Source organism: Kogia breviceps, chromosome 12 (assembly GCF_026419965.1).
Source record: "Kogia breviceps isolate mKogBre1 chromosome 12, mKogBre1 haplotype 1, whole genome shotgun sequence".
Taxonomy (NCBI): Eukaryota; Metazoa; Chordata; class Mammalia; order Artiodactyla; family Physeteridae; genus Kogia; species Kogia breviceps.
This window is the reverse complement of record NC_081321.1, coordinates 83,486,075-83,503,443: the sequence shown is the minus strand read 5'-3', so window position 1 is coordinate 83,503,443 and position 17,369 is coordinate 83,486,075. Positions and strand designations below refer to the sequence as shown.

Sequence of the window (17,369 nt, the reverse complement as noted above, 5' to 3'; positions counted from 1 at the left end):
TTTATATAGTGCCTTTTTGCATCTGGTTTCTTTTGCTCAACAAAATGGTTTTGTGGCATTCATTCATGTTGCTACATGTATCAGCAGTTCATTCCTTTTTATTGCTAGTATTTTATCATATACATCTACGAAAATCTGTTTCTCCATTCTGTTATTAATGGATGTTGGGTTGTTTCCAGTTTTAGGCTATTTTGAATTAAGACTGCTAAGCGCATTCTTGTACAGGTTTTGTTTTGTCTTGCTTTGCTTTTTGACACACGTTTTCATTTTTAGTGGATGAATACCTGGAAGCAATATACAGTTAAATACACACTATTCTGACCCAGCACAGGGTAGGTACATGTAAAAAATTTAAGAGAAACTGCCAAATAGCTTTCTAAGTGGTTATATCATTTTGCATGCCCACCCCACAATGTGTGAGAGTCCCAGTTATTCTGTGTCCTTGCCAGATTTTGTATTTGTCTTTTCGATTGTAGCTATTCTAGTTGTATGATCTATTATCTTATTGTGATTTTAATTTGTATTTTTCTGATGACTCTTGATGTTGAGTTTACTGGCTCATAGAATAATAAAATGAATACAAAACAGACAAATAACCTAGCAAAAAGTGGGCAAAAGACTTGACCCGTCACTTTACAAAAGCAAATATTCTTCCAATCCATTACATAGCCTATTTATCCACTTACCCAGGCCTTTTAAAATTTCTCTCAGTAATGTTTCTTAGTTTTTGATACTGAAGTCTTGTACACATTTCTTAGATTTATTTCTAGATAATTGATGTTTTTATGCTATTGCAAATGGTATTGTTTTATAATATCATTTTCTAATTATTCATTTGCAAGTATGGAAAAATACAATTGCCTTCTATATGTTGATCTTCTATCCTGAGAACTTGCTAAATATATTTATTAATTCAAGTAGGCTTTTGGCATATCCCTTATGATTTTCATGTTGTTTATGAATAGAGACAGTTTTACTGCTTCTTTTCCTGTCTGCCTGCCTCTTTTTTCTCTTCTTTGTCTTAATTCACTGTTAATGTAGAAAATTATATTGATTTTCAAATGTTAAACCAATTTTCATCCTTGGTATAAACCTCACTTGGTCATAATGTATTAACCTTTTTATATATTGCTGAATTTGATTTGCCAATATTTTGTTAAGGATTTTTACAGGTTATGAGGAATATTGGCCTGAAATTTACTTTTCCTTAAATGTCTTTGTCAGGATTTTGGTATCAATTATACTGGCTTTATATGATTTGGGAAGTGTTCCCTCCTCTGTTTTCTGAAAGAGTTTGTATAAAACTGTGTTTTGGGCTTCCCTGGTGGCGCAGTGGTTGAGAATCTGCCTGCTAATGCAGGGGACGCGGGTTCGAGCCCTGGTCTGGGAAGATCCCACATGCCGCGGAGCAACTAGGCCCGTGAGCCACAACTACTGAGCCTGCGCGTCTGGAGCCTGTGCTCTGTAACAAGAGAGGCCGCGATAGGCCCGCGCACCACGATGAAGAGTGGCCCCTGCTTGCCTCAAATAGAGAAAGCTCTCGCACAGAAACGAAGACCCAACACAGCCAAAAGTAACATTAAATAAATTAATTAATTAAAGAAATGCATTTCCATTTAAAAAAACAACAACAGTGTATTTCTTAAATGCTTGAAAGAATTCACAGTGTGGGCATCTGGGCCTGATATTTGTTTGTTTTTGTAGAAAGGTTTTGGTATATGGATTCAGTTTCTTTTTTGTGTGTTTGTGGTACGCGGGCCTCTCACTGTTGTGGCCTCTCCCTTCGCGGAGCACAGGCTCCAGACGTGCAGGACCAGCGGCCATGGATCACGGGCCCAGCCGCTCCGCGGCATGTGGGATCTTCCCGGACCGGGGCACGAACCCGCATCCCCTGCATCAGCAGGCAGACTCGCAACCACTGCGCCACCAGGGAAGCCCTCAGTTTCTTTAATAAATATAGAGTTATTCATATTTTCTTGTTCTTATTGAGTCATTTTGGTGAACTGTATTTCTTGTGAACTAGATCTAGAAGCTTTCTCAGACTTCATTTCAACTTTCTGGAGAGACTATTCCATATGCAGTTTTCAACTCTTTTTGAGTTAATACCAAAGAGCGCAACTGTGGGATTATATGATAAGAATATGTTTAGTTTTGTAAGAAACCACCAAACTATCCTCCAAAGTGGCTGTTACCATTTTGCATTCTTACCAGCAATGTCTGAAAGAGTCATGTTGCTCCACATCCTTGCCAGTGTGTGATGCTGTCAGTGTTCCAGATTTTGGCCATTCTAATAAGTTTCTTGTTTTCATTTGCATTTCCCTAATGACATATAATGTGGAGCATCTTTTCATATGCTTATTTGCCATGTATATATCTTCTTCTGTGAGGTGTCTGTTAAGGTCTTTGGTACATTTTAAAATCAGGCTTTTTTTTATGTGTGTGTGGTACGCGAGCCTCTCACTGTTGTGGCCTCTCCCATTGCAGAGCACAGGCTCCGTACGCGCAGGCTCAGCGGCCATGGCTCACGGGCCCAGCCGCTCCGCGGCATGTGGGATCTTCCCAGACCGGGCCACGAACCCGTGTCCCCTGCATCAGCAGGCGGACTCTCAACCACTGGGCCACCAGGGAAGCCCCAGGCTTTTTTTTAAACTGTTGAGTTTTAAGAGTTTTTGTATAATTTGGAGAACAGTCCTTTATCAGATGTGTCTTCTGCAAAATTTTCTTTCAGTCTGTGGCTTATCTTCTAATTCATCTGATATTATCTTTCACAGAGCATATATTTTTAAAATTTTAATGAAGTCCAGCTTATCAATTATTTTTCATAGATTGTGTCTTTGATGTTGTATCTAAAAAGGCAACATCATATATAGGTCTATGAGCCATCTTGATTTAATTTTGGTGAAGGGTGTAAGGTCTGTGTCTAGATTCATTTTTTTGCATGTGGATGTCCTGTTGTTCCAGCACCGTTAGTTGAAGAAACTATCTTTGCCCCATTGAATTGACTTTACTCTTTGGCCAAAGATCAGTTGACTTTAATTATGGGGGTCTATTTCTGGGCTCTCTGTTCTTTTTCATTGATCTATTTGTATGTTCGTTCACCAATATCACACTCTCTTGATTATTCTAGTTTCATATTAAGTCTTTTCTACTTTTTAATTTTATTTTTAAATTTTTGGCTGCACTGGGTCTTCACTGCTGCGTGCAGGCTTTCTCTGGTTGCAGTGAGCAGGGGCTATCCTTCATTGCGGTGCACAGGCTTCTTATTGTGGTGGCTTCTCTTGTTGTGGAGCACAGGCTCTAGGCGCACGGGCTTCAGTAGTTGTGGCTCGTGGGCTCTAGAGCACAGGCTCAGTAGTTGTGGCACATGGGCTTAGTTGCTCTGCAGCATGTGGGCTCTTCCTGGACCAGGGATTGACCCTGTGTCCCCTGCATTGGCAGGCAGATTCTTAACCACTGTGCCACCAGGGAAGTCCTCATATTAAGTCTTGAAGTCAGGTACAGTCAGTTCTCCAGCTTTGTTCTTCTCTTTCAATTACTGTGTTGGTGATTCAGAGTCTTTTGCCTCTCCATATAAGCTTTCAAATCAGTTTTTCAGTTCTCCACAGTTTGTTATTATCCACAAAATAACTCTCTGGGATTTCCATTGGGATTGCACTGAATCTGTAGATTAAATTGGGAAGAACTGACATCTTGACAGTATTGAGTTGTCCTATTCATTAACATGGAATATCTCTCAACTTATTCAATTCTTTCATTTCATTCATCAGAGTTTTGTAGTTTTCCTCTTATACATCTTGTATATATTATACTTTGTTAGATTTGTAGCTAAGTATTTCATTTTGGGGGGTACTAATATAAATGGAAATGTGCTTTAAATTTCAAATTCCACCTGTTTTTTGTTGGTATATAGGAAGGTGATTGACTTTTGTTTATTAACCTGTATCCTGCAAACTTACTATAATCATTTATTAGACCTGGGAAATTTTTGCCAATTATTTCTGATTTTCTACACAGATGATCATGTCATTTGTGAACAAAGAGAGTTTTATGTCTTCCTTCCTTCCTTTGTACCTGATCTTAGAGGGAAATCTTCGAGTGGCTCACCATTAAGTATAATGTCAGCTGTAAGTTTTTTGTAGATAATCTTTATCAGATTGAGAATGTTCCCCTCTATTTCTAGTTTATTGAGAAATTTTATCATGAATGCATGTTGGATTTTGTCAAATGCTTTTTCTGCATCTATTAATTTGATACTATGATTTTTCTTCTTTAGTCTGTTGATGTGGTGGATTCCATTAATTGATTTTCAAATGTTGAGCCAGCCTTGCATATAGTGTTTAATTCTTTTTATGCTTTTAAAATTTGATTTGCTAATTTTTTTTTGTGTGTGTGGTACGCGGGCCCCTCACTGCTGTGGCCTCTCTCGGTGCGGAGCACAGGCTCCGGATGCGCAGGCTCAGCGGCCATGGCTCACGGGCTTAGTTGCTCCGCGGCATGTGGGATCTTCCCGGACCAGGGCACGAACCCGTGTCCCCTGCGTCGGCAGGCGGACTCTCAACCACTGCGCCACCAGGGAAGCCCGATTTGCTAATATTTTGTTGAGGATTCTTGCATCTATATTCGTGAGAGATATTGGTCTGTAGTTTTCTTTTCTTGTAATGTCTTTGTCTGGTTGGTATTAGGGTGTTGCTGGCCTCATAGAATGAGTTATAAAGTATTCCCTCTGCTTCTATCCTCTGAAAGAGATTGGTATAATTCCATCCTTAAATATTCAGTAGACTTCATCACCCTCTGGGCCTGGGGCTTTCTGTTTTGGAAGATTAGTAATTATTGATTCAATTTTTAAAGTAAATATAGGTCTATTCAGATCATCTATTTTTTTCCTGTGTGAGTTTTGGCAGATTGTGTCTTTCAAGATATTGGATCATTTCATCTGGATTTTCAAATCTGTGGGCATAGAGTTGTTATTCTTTCATTAAAAAAAATGTAATATACCCCTTTACTTCTTAAATAAATGGTAACAAATTATATAGACTTTTCTCTATCTTGGCCCCATTTTAACACGCACAACTTGCCTTTCATAGACTGGTAGAATAATGTGTTTATCTGAACCATACAACAAATATCCTATGACCCCATTCAGTCTGGGTAGCTACCTCCCAATATCAAGCGGTGTCTTAGCTTAATTACAATATAAATGCTTTTTCATGTATTTGATTTAGCCAGTGTTGGATACTGTATGGTGCCTGAGGGTAGAAGCCAGGTCTATTTAACTCATCAAATGAAGTTTTAAACTCCATTTGTTTTGGTACAGTTTTTGATATTTGGACCTAGTTTATGGCAAGTGGGTGTAGAGGTAGGTGCCCAATAAATGGTATAGCTTCCCTCTCATGATTTTTTGAGAAGTGCTTATATATGTTTCATAGTTACACGTGCATTTTCTTCTACAGTCACAGGATTCAATCTGTGGGGTGCTGTAGTGGCTACTGGTGTGGTCTGCACATTCTACTGCACCATGGTATGTCAAGAACATTATTTCTCCTTTCACTCTACACACTTGCTTTGCAAAATTGAAAATTTCAATCGTTGCATGCTGCAGCCTGGGTTCTTCATACCTGCCTCCTACAGTATAACTTTTTTTTAAGGAATATTCAGTCCAGGGTAAAATTTGATCCTTTGTAGGACATTGATCATAACTGATATTTTTTTCTTTCATTTGAACCATGCCGTGGTCCCCAACCTTGTCTCCTAATTCACTGTCACTGTTGCTGTGTTACCATAGCTGTGCTCATAATATTCCTCAGCTTAGAAACCTGAGATAACTTCCCACTGCCTTTAGGCAGGAGCGACAGTCAAAATGTAAGAACCAGTATGGCATGGGCACTGTTATTATCATGGATGCTGATCCTTAGCAGTGGTGCAAGTCTTATGCAACCCCGGATATTCTAGGTCTTAATCCTTTAGTTGCTCAGTGTTTTGGAAGACAAGGTCCTCAAGGAGGGGCTGGTTCAGGGACTGGAGGGGGACACTTGGGAAGTTTGTGGCGGTGGCTAGTACAAAACAATTTTAGTTTTTTCAACAACTGGTATGTCCTTCTTTATGCATACTGGTTGAATTTCAGCCCTGCCTATAGGATAAAATCTATGATATCACCATTTGCAATTTGACTCTGGATTTTTTTCCCAACAATATTCCCACACCACTCCACGGCACTCCAAAATATATATCTGGCTGCACTCAACATGCCACATATTTTAACCTCTCTAAACTTTTGCCCATGCTATTTTCTCTATTGGGAGGACCTTACATCTTGGACTCTGCTTATATTTGAAAGTTTGGTCTAAGTATTACCTTCCTGACTTATCTCCCTTGGGTGCACTTCTTAGCCAAGATCCATGTTTTCGTTATCTTTGTCCAGCATTGTGTATAAGCATGTAGATGCTTAATAATGTCTGGTAGAAGCATTAATCCTAATGTACTTTCCCCTCAAAGGGTGGTCTTAAAGCGGTTATCTGGACGGATGTTTTTCAAGTTGGGATCATGGTGGCTGGATTTGCATCTGTGATTATACAGGCTGTATTGATTCAAGGTGGAATCAGCACTATTCTAAATGATGCCTATAATGGAGGAAGATTAAACTTCTGGAAGTAAGTTGCTATTTACTTCTTGGTTAATATAGCATTCCTTTTGTTTTTTTTCTGTTAAAAAAAATCTCTTGGATGAAATAGTAAGTTTACATTAGAAAACAAACCAACCATTAAGGGTGTGATACAAAAATTTGAAGCTGGGAAGTTAATGCGTAAGGAATTTCCACCAGGTCTTTAAGGGGTTAGTCATTTGGTAGTTAGCTACATGGAGCTGAGAATGGTGCTTCCTCCTGAGAAGGGATTGATAGCAAAAGAGTATTTTCTTCCAGATATTAAAGTCTGGAATAGGTTGAAAGGTGTGGGTAGGGAAATAAGGGAAGATATACTAGAGAGAGAAGAAAAGGAAACCTCTTAAGAAAAAAACACCAAAAGGCAGTGATTCCATTTTGACAGTTATTTGTTTCAAGCAGCCTAGAGAATTTCTCTTTTAATATTACCCTGATAATGTATAGTATATTATTATTATGCTACATATATATGTGTGTATTATATGTGTATAAATGTTACATAATGTACATTATATATTAAATATTATTTCTTGAAAATTGACTAGAAAAGTTACAGCTGATGCCTCAAGTCTCAGTATAGCATAAGGTATAACGTCTTCAGCAACTATTTAGTTTTCTTAAAGAAGGCTAATGGAGAAACTATATATTTCATCACAAATATATCACAATTTAAAAAGATATTTTAAACACCTTCTCTTTGGGATCAATAGTCTCTTCCTTGTACATCACATTCAATGCGCAGGGGGGGCTCATTTTGACATAGACCAACTTATTTTCTCTTTCAGCAGCCCTGTTCTGAGATAAGCAAGCTGAAATCATTGGCAAAAGGGAAGAAAATCATTTTGCACTTGGTGGCTCTCTTCCAGTTTTCTGAAAATAGGTGCTAATGTATGAGAAGAAAGTCAGAAATTGAACAGGGTCAATGTGTTAATTTGCAAGAATGAATTACAGTGAATCAACTTCAGCTGTTCTCAATAGTTTTTTTTTCTTTTACCGCAAGATTCAGATTCCAAGGAAGAGAGCCTCCAGTTGGCCTAGCGTGGGCATGATTCCATCCTGTAGCTAGTGCAGAGCAGAACATTTTGATTGATCACCATTAAAACTCTTAGACTTTGATATTAAGTGTTAGAGAATGGAATAGAGGCTCTTATCTTTCCATAAGAATGCTGGAAAATGCATAAATATGTAGCACTTTACTCAGCTCATCTCAAATATAAGCTTTGAAGTGGAATTGCAGGGTTTCATAATTTTCAGAAAGTTTCCATTGAAACTAATTCTGCAGAAAATTTTCAAGCTTATATTGTGTTTGAGAGATGAACACTCATTCCTTCCAAGGTGATACGTTAAGAAGGATTAAAAGATGTATCGAATGTGGAAGTTGAGCTTTCTTTGTAGCAATGTTTTGTAAATGTCATAATGACTTTGAACTATGAGTACTTAGTTTGTGCACACAGCATTTTAAGAACAGATTATAATGACATGAAAACCATTAAACTGCATTAATTGAATTCTTAAGCTTGAATATAAAGTAGAACTATGACTCTACATATGCTAGGAGAGGAATTACACACACAAAATGTGTCAATATTGTGTTCATTTCAGTACCATTTCTATTGCTGCAGTGTACCTAGGAATCTCTTTCTCTCTTTTTTCAGCTTCATGCTCCTCTCTGATTACAGCATGGCAGACTTGTTTAAATAATTTCCTATGGCCATGGGAGAACAATTTCTATAAATGCTCAGAATGATTGGAACATTCATTTTTTCCCCCAGTCCCATCCAGAATTTCCAAATCTCTGAAAGTATCAATTTTTATTTAATTGAACTTAAGAATATTTCTACCTTTTATATTACTTAATCGGTACATATTCATGTATGTATATTTATAAATATTTATTTATATTTATGTAGGTATACATTGCTTGCTTCCAAAATTACTCTAGGAAGATTTCTGTAGTGTTTGGCTGAGACTTCAAATTTGTTTTCTGTTTGTTTTCATTTAGTTTTATTCCTAACCCTTTGCAAAGACACACATTCTGGACGATTGTTATAGGAGGGACCTTCACATGGACCAGCATCTATGGAGTCAACCAATCCCAAGTGCAGAGATATATTTCCTGTAAAAACAGATTCCAGGCAAAAATGTAAGACAAATTGTGGTATATGAATAATGAATAACTATCAGTTGTCTTTATGGAAACTCTTTCAAAAGTCAAGCTTTGCTCAAGTTTAAGTCTTTTGTGTCATGACATTCTAAGAGATAAATGATATACTACAAAAGGATCACATAGAACAAAGTGGCATTGTATGTTTTAAATCAGATATTTAAAAATATTTATATCAATTATTAAGTAAAACAAATCTTATCAAATAAATAGGTATTTATTGTGCATCTGTTTGTATGAGGAACTGTAGAGAATAAAAAATGATAAATATATGGCTCTTGTCATGAAGGAATTTAGCATCCAATTAGGAAAATATATGCAAGTATGTGAAAAGTAAACTAACACTAGAGGTATAACAGTTCTGTGAAACAGTATAACAATATAGAGGAAATGTTGTAGAGCATTATATTGCCAGATATGCTGGTGCATTTGATTTTCAGACACAGTCATAGGTTTATAACCTTGTTCTAATACTTGCTACTTGAGTGATGTGGCGTGAGTTACTTAGACTCTCCGAGCTTCAGTGTCTAAACTTGTAAAATGAACATAAGATATCACACATCTCGTGGAGGTATTATAAAATACTGTGTTTGGCACGCATGTGGTAGGGATCCAGTCAATGTGAATTCCTTTTTCCACCTCAAATCATGGGATGTGAAGGCAGGGGATAAGAGATAAGATAAGAGAGGCGGGACAGAGATTCCTGTCAAGCAGGCAGGTCCTGAAGAATGACCATGTGTGGGCAGGTGACGAAGTATGGGAGGGCATTCTGAGTAGGCAGAGTGATTTGGGCAAAGCACAGAGGTAGGAAGGACAGCATGGTCAGGGGACTCTCCAGCCCATCTTGACTCCAGTGGAGAGTATGAACAGTGGCTGGTTCTTTGCCAGGAGGCCTCAGATAAGCTTGGTGACTAGTGCTCTTCATGCTGATATGTCAGGCTATGCATTTAGGGGCTATAAAACTCTAAGTAGATTGATTAAGAGTAACAAGGTGGTTGGAGTAGGAGGAGTGGCAGTTCTGTTGCTATTCAAAGGGGAATGTGAGAAATATATGAGGTCACATGTCAATATGTGAGAGTAAATTGGTTTAGACATTATCTGTCTTTGGTAAATTCCACAATAAAAAATCTATATGAATATGAGTATAATAACTGGATATGGAATCCCCCAAAAGTGAGCTTAGGAGTTCTGCTACTTTAAGACACTTTAAAGGAATATAATTTACATATCCATTAATCCATCTACATCAGCACTGATGCCTCTCCCAAAGTAATTGTTCACATGCTCTTCTTTGGGAACACGTTTCTTTGAGAACATGGAACTCAAAAAGCCAATTTTGTAACTGAAAGAACAGCATTAGAGCTTTCTTAGTAAGAAGCAATTTCCTTCAGAATAGTCCAGGGTGTCTCTTTAACAAGAGCTCAGGGGGACCATTTTCTCCCACTTTTTAACATTGGCTCCGTGGGAAGAATGAGTCCCAGCCAAAAAGTCAAGACCTACTGACATTGATTGACTGGGTACAATATCAGATCTACATGAATGGCATTAAAGTAAAATAAAACAATATAATAAAGTGTTAACTCATATATAAGTGAGGTGTGTTGACTGAGAAAGTGTCTGGGTATATTTTCTGATGATTTGGAGATGAGATATAGTTATAGTACTTTTAGACAATAACAAAACATGCGGTAAAAAAGGCTAGCAATCTGTTGTGGGACCTGCTGCAAGGTAGCTTCTCCCGGAAGCAGACTCTGAGATGGAGGTTAGCATGCCAGAGTCTACTAGGGCATCACCACTGGAACAGAGAAGGAAGGGAAGGAAGAAGGATTGGCCAGAGGAAGTTGGACTGTGATGCAGTCTCAACAGAGGCCTCGAGGGGAGCCCCAGAGCTGGGATGACCCTTCAGACTGTCCCAAGTTGGCCTGAGGGGACTTAGCCTTTAAACCTCTGAATCCAGTTGTCATTTTATGCAGTCTTCTCTGGGGAAGGAGGTATGAGTTGGTGGGTGTGGGGAGACCTCTCTTCAGCCTAGGGAAGCTTATCAGTGTCCACTACAGCACCCCTGGGGGGAAAATGTAGCCACCCTAGTGGGAGAAATATTTACTATCAACTGATTATTAAGACATAGCACTCAATGATATTAACACTAATAATATCAATAACTACCATTTAACAAGTGTTTAGTACATGCCGTTGTACTATATGATATATACTATTTTATTTAGTTTCACATATAACTCGGTGAGGTAAGCATTGTTATTTCTAGCTGTAAATGAAGAAACTGAGGATCAGAGAGGTTAAATTACTTGCCCAAGGTCACATATGGTAGGGAGAGCTAAGATTAATGCTCAGGACTGACTCCAGTGCTATTCGGTAAACCTTTATACTCTACTGGAGCACACACCATTTATTAAAATGCTGAACATTGTTTTGGAAGATACCTGTCCAAGGAATACAGGTTTGCCTTTTCTATTTAATGGGTGGCGTAACAAACCACATTTAAACAAGCCTGACGAGTTGCTATATAAAGGCTAACAGTGTTTACTAGTTTATAATTGCATCACTTTTAAAGGTAAAATGAGTAATAGTCACTGCCCTGTTGACTATTAAAATCTCCATTTCATGACAAGACATCCTGAAGGACTGTAACTAGATACCATTATAAAGCTAATAATGCCCATGGAACTCTGACCAGGAGAATACATTCATTCAATGGCAAAATCCCATCTTTTCCAAGTATTTCCAAATGCAGTGTTGATTGATATCATAAACAGAAGGTTAGGCCAGAATAAAATCCATAGCATTTTCGAGAACCAAAAGAGAATGCACATCTATTGAATATAATCATGAAAGTCTCTTCTATTTATGTAACAAGTTTCCTCATCTTTGAGATGGAAATTAAAATTGTCATTTGCTGGTTTGCTTTCACTTCCTTAGGTCTCTCTACATCAATCTTGTGGCACTCTGGTTGATCCTGACCTGCACAGTGCTGTGTGGGCTCGCCCTGTATTCCAGATACCGTGACTGTGATCCTTGGACAGCCAAGAAAGTGTCTGCACCAGACCAGGTCCAGTACCATGTCTTTCTTACACATGCAAGAATGACATTCAGAAAGCTTATTAGCTGGGAGGAAAGAGCGTTCATGTTGTTGTAAAGTAAGAGCAAATAGGCACAATATAATCATCTTTAGTTTCTATAAAGCATTTGGAAAAAATTTATTTTAGCAGCTATAGCAAAAGTGAAGAATGCTACGTCCAATAAAAATATTGAAATACCTTGCAAAGTTTCAAGGTAGGTGTTAAATAGAAATAGCTCAAGGCTGGGAGTAGAAATAGAAACACAGTTTAAAAAAAGCCCAAAGCTATATACAAACTGCGGTACCATAGAACATTTTGTGGGTTTAGATTGTTCATTGATAAGCAGTTTACCTTCCAGTTTTTTTTTTTTTTTTTTTAATTTATTGGGCTGAGCCAGGTTTTAGTTGCGGCACACGGGATCTTTGTTGCCGCGTGCGGGATCTTTTTTAGTTGCAGCATGCAGGATCCAGTTCCCTGATCAGGGATCAAACCAGGGCCCCCTGCATTGGGACCACGGAGTCTTAACCACTGGACCACTAGGGAAGTCCCACCTTCCAGTTTTTAAATGATAGGGAAATGGATCTAAAAGTGAACATTTATTGAGCGCCAGCTATGTGATGAGGTTCTGTGCCAAGAGCTTTGCATGCTTTATTTCTTTAAATTCTCACAACCCTATAATTCTAATTTTATAGACAAGGAAATGAATCTCAGAGAGGTTATATAATTTGCCCAAGGTCACATAGTTAATGAATAAGAATAGCTGCAAGCACTCATCAAATACCATGGGCCAGGCACGATTACAAGTGCTTTATATCAATTTTAACTTTTAATCCTCACAGAAACAGTGCTGTGATGATCTCCCTTTCAAAAATAAGGAAACTGAGGCACAGAGAACTTAAATAACCAGCTGGTAAACCTGGAGCCAGGATTCAAACTCAGGCAGGCTGCCGCCAGTGTCCTAACTTTGAACCTCTATGCCATAGACCATCTTTCAGAAAGTGTAGCTAGAATCCAAACCCAGGACTGCCAGAGTCGATTGTAAATCAAGTGCCCAGGGGACTTATTAGAATGATGACAGGTTGAACTTTATGTTGGTGTAAATGCATAACATACTCCCAGAAAAATAGAACTTTGTGGGGTTGGGAAATGAGAGCATCCTTGATCTGTGTATCTCAACCCTGTCTTAATCTTTGCCCTCCTGTTGATAAACGGATCTTTCTATTTCTTCAGAGAATCCAAGAATCATATTTACTCTGAAGATGGAGGCCCTATTCCATTATATTTTCTCTAGTCAAGAATATTTTGTGACTTTTGTCAATCGTTATTATCTGTGAAGACCATAGGGACTAAATTTTTTTTCTAATATGCCTTCCCCTTACCCTGGGCCAAAAAAATCCCAAAAGTCCCCAGAAAACAACAAAAAAATTTTTAAACCTACAACTTCCTAACCTTGAGACCACTTGTCATAGATTGTACACAGGGGGTGTGTTGCATGCATGCATTTATCATTTAGAGAGCAAGTGATAAATTTTTGAAAAAGAAAGAGATTTTCTCTGAATGATCCCACTAGCGTGTGGATTGTTAACCAGTTAATTCAATTGACATTTTCCTGGGGTTACAATGGAAGTAAGGCAGTCAGTAGAAGATCAGGTCAAAAGCTTAACCCAAGAGAGCAAAGATATGTTTCTGCTATACTCTGCTGTAGCTCACTCTGAGGAAGCCAGATTAGTGCCTAGTTATAGTTTTACTATTTTTCTATCAATCTTACCTGGTGGATTCTACCTATACCTGAGGGGTCATCCAGAATCTAAAATATAAGGCTGAAGATTTTTGAGAAAGTTGATGATAGGGTAGAGGATTTTAGATCTCGTTTTAATACTAACGATGGAAACTTAACTTTGGCTTATGTATAGAATACTTCTTGAAGTTAAACTTGTAAGATGTCTTGGGAAAATGGGTGTTGAACTCATAGAGAGAAGTGTTATTCTCTTTTTTCTGAGGATAAAGAATTAATAAGCTTTAGTTGTTAAATGAGATCAAAGAGGCTGGTGAGAATGGGCATAGCATCCACTGTGTACTATTGGGAGAAGGAATCAATGATGTTTCAATGAAATGAGAGGGCATTTTTCTAGAAAATTATCCTCTTAGGACTCTTTTGATTGAAAAACCAGTTTTGCTGAAAGACTGCCACGTAACACAATGCTGAAGGCATACACCTTCCCATCCTTATTTAATATTTATTTTTTAAAAGGTAACTTATCAAAAAGCAAGTATTAGGAATTGTTGTTTTTGAAAGAAGCAAGTTGAGGAATTTTGTGAGGTTACTCTCCACTCATCACTATGTTTCATACAACAGTTGACCCTTGAAAAACATGGGGGTTAGGGGTAGCGACCATCTGCACAACAGAAACCTACATACAATTTTTGACTCCCCTAAAACTTAACTACTAATAGCCTACTGTTGACCAGAAGGCTTACCGATAATATAAACAGTTGATTAACACATATTTTGTATGTTATATGGATTATATATGGTATTCTTACAATAAAGTAAGCCAGAGAAAAGAAAGTGTTATTAAGAAAATTATGAAGACAAGAAGATACATTTACAGTAGTGTACTGATTGATACCATAAGTTTACCTTGTCTGTTTACAAGATGAATCGTCTGTCAGTACCTACATCAATGTTGTCTTATGTGATACAAAACACTGCAGATGTTATACTTATTACTAACACAGGATGTCAAAAATGAAAGATAATGTGCAAAAGAAATTCATATTCATTTACAGGTATAACAAGTCATGCATTGATAAAGAAGCAGCAATACGATTGCTTTATTATAGCCTAGTGTAATCGATATGATTGCTTTGTGGTAGCCTCGCCTATATGGTAATAAAGTAATCATTATAAAGTTTGGATGGCATACAGTATTACAGTCATATTGATAATACAGCATTGGAAAGATTGTGGGTTTTTTTTTAAATCCCCCGTGATCATCAGTTGATGCACAGTTTCTCCAATTATGAGAGAGGCATACTGTGTAGTATAATATAATGATATCAATATAATTCTATAAATATAATTATATCAATATAATTCTTTGAAAGCAAAGTTATAAAACAGTAAAAAAAAACCTAACACATTTTTATATTAAATGTCACTCACCTCATGCCTATGTAAGGGTAGGCTATCCTTGCATACATACTATGTAATACAAATCATGCATACGATGTTCTACACATACATTTTTCTGTATTTATTGAAAAAAATCAACATTTAAGTGGACCCACACAGTTCAAACTTGTGTTGTTCAAGGGTCTACTGTATATGCAGCTATAATTACATTTTCAATCCTGAACAGTGATTGAAGTTCACAAATATAATCTTGAGTCATCAACTAAAGTTAAATTAAGTGAATTCTTCTTACTTAAATGCAGAGGTATGTAAAATATTTCCTTTAAATTGATTTATTATTCCAAAGAATGAGAACAGCTACCTATTACTGAGCCTATTCTGTGTACTGTACTAAGAACTTACACAGATTATCTAATTTAACTTTTATAGCAACTCTGTTAGGTTAGGATTATTATTCCTATTTTACAGATGGGGAAACTGAGGCTCAGAGAAATTAAATAGCAAAAGCCACATCTGTCTGAATCCAGAGCCTGTACCCTTAACTACTGTGCTATTCTTTTCTTTAAGTGTTAGCAGGTAAAGAGTTTAATTTTATATATTTGGACATTTCAGTTATGTGGAATAGCTTCCTTCAGTTCTTGAAGAACACAAGATAAATGAGGTGTTAATTAATTTCATTTCATAGCAAATAGTACTCAAGAGTAAATTTTGGAATTTTTCAGCTCATGCCTTATCTGGCACTGGACATTCTGCAAGATTATCCAGGACTTCCTGGACTTTTTGTGGCCTGTGCTTACAGTGGAACATTAAGGTATGAACTATGCCTCTAATAATATAGGATTTCCCTTTGGGGATCTCTTTTGTTATTGGATATTTGGGGGGAATAAAGCTGAATTCTGGACATGAGCACAAATGGCCCCCACATAGGTAATGTACTCCATGTCTCCTCTCTGTTGGTCCAGCTCTTCTCTCTAGGGGCTGGATATTGTCATCAGTCTCTTTTGTTTTAATTAATTAATTAATTAATTAACTTTTGGCTGCATTGGGTCTTTATTGCGATGCGCGGGCTTCTCATTGTGGTGGCTTCTCCCGTTGTGGAGCACGGGCTCTAGGCACTCCGGTCTAAATCAACTATACTTCAATTAAAAAAAAAAAAATTTTAAGTAATGTAGTAGAAATCTGATTATATTTCAGAAGTGACAATATGTTTTCCCTTTTCTTTTACCTTGCTAAAGTATTATTAAAGTTTAAACATTATTAATCAAAATTGTGATTTTTCCTTACAGCACAGTGTCCTCCAGTATTAATGCCTTAGCAGCAGTAACTGTGGAAGACCTAGTAAAACCTCGCTTCCGATCTCTCTCAGAAAGGTCTCTCTCTTGGATTTCCCAAGGAATGAGTAAGTTTTTGTTTCACAATTCCATTTTAGCTCTGGGAGATGATTTTTAGGAATACCAGAAATTCTTTTCCATGGAAAATATAGAGTAAGTGAGTGTGAGTGTATATACACTCACACGCATGTGATTTAATGCAATCATGGCCATATTTGCAATCAAGATTTGAGACATACTTCAAACAATTGTCAGGCCACCACAAAAAACAATTGCCAGGGGTGCTATTTGGCTAGCCTTCTTTCCCACCTTCTTCCTATCCCAAATCTATGTTAAAATTCTTAGCCATAGTTAAAAATTTAACCCTTTACCATCTAAAACTTAGACCACAGTTTTAAGAAATATTCTTAGTTTGGAACCAAGAGCCATGCTTTTTCTGTATTACCTAAGAGGGCACTGCCAGTTTAAGATATAGTCTGTGTGTATAGATTGAAGATAAAGGAACAGAGCATTATGATATTTTACTGGTCTTGATTGTCTGTTTTCTCTGCACATGTAGACTGTCCAGAAGATAATCAATAAAATTGTCCAGGGTATGCTCAACTCCTTCATTTAATATGAATGCTTAAATTCATAGATTATAGGACCTTATTATGGGTTAAATATCATATTGAATGGAAAGGTCTTTACCCTCAGTTCCCAGATGTCCCAGCTGTAATAGCTGACTCAAAAAAAATCTGGCTAGTGTACTTCCTTCTTCATTTTCAAATCTTGGGTATACATGTTTTGGGATGAATGACTAACAAACTTATTATTTTAAAAAGAATCTTAACCTCAGTAGCACTAATAGACTGTCAAAGACATAGTAAATAATATTCTGTTTTAAACCATAGTTCTATATATAATTGCCATGACTGTAGCCTGGAATGAGTACTTAATTTATATTCTTCAGCATCCCCTAAATTCAACTAGCATTGCATCATTTTAGTATGTACCTGATTTTAAT

General features: G+C 37.2%; 1 protein-coding gene across 1 annotated transcript in view; it reads left to right on the top strand.

Annotated features, from left to right (window-relative positions):
• SLC5A8 (solute carrier family 5 member 8) overlaps window positions 1–17,369 on the top strand; it is a 63,014-nt gene that overhangs the window by 12,382 nt on the left and 33,263 nt on the right. Inside the window, exons 4-9 of the mRNA XM_059081955.2 lie at window positions 5,451–5,518; window positions 6,493–6,647; window positions 8,658–8,798; window positions 11,757–11,886; window positions 15,755–15,843; window positions 16,319–16,431. Of these exons, the coding sequence (XP_058937938.1) occupies window positions 5,451–5,518; window positions 6,493–6,647; window positions 8,658–8,798; window positions 11,757–11,886; window positions 15,755–15,843; window positions 16,319–16,431 (696 nt within the window). The remainder of the gene's footprint in view (window positions 1–5,450; window positions 5,519–6,492; window positions 6,648–8,657; window positions 8,799–11,756; window positions 11,887–15,754; window positions 15,844–16,318; window positions 16,432–17,369) is intronic.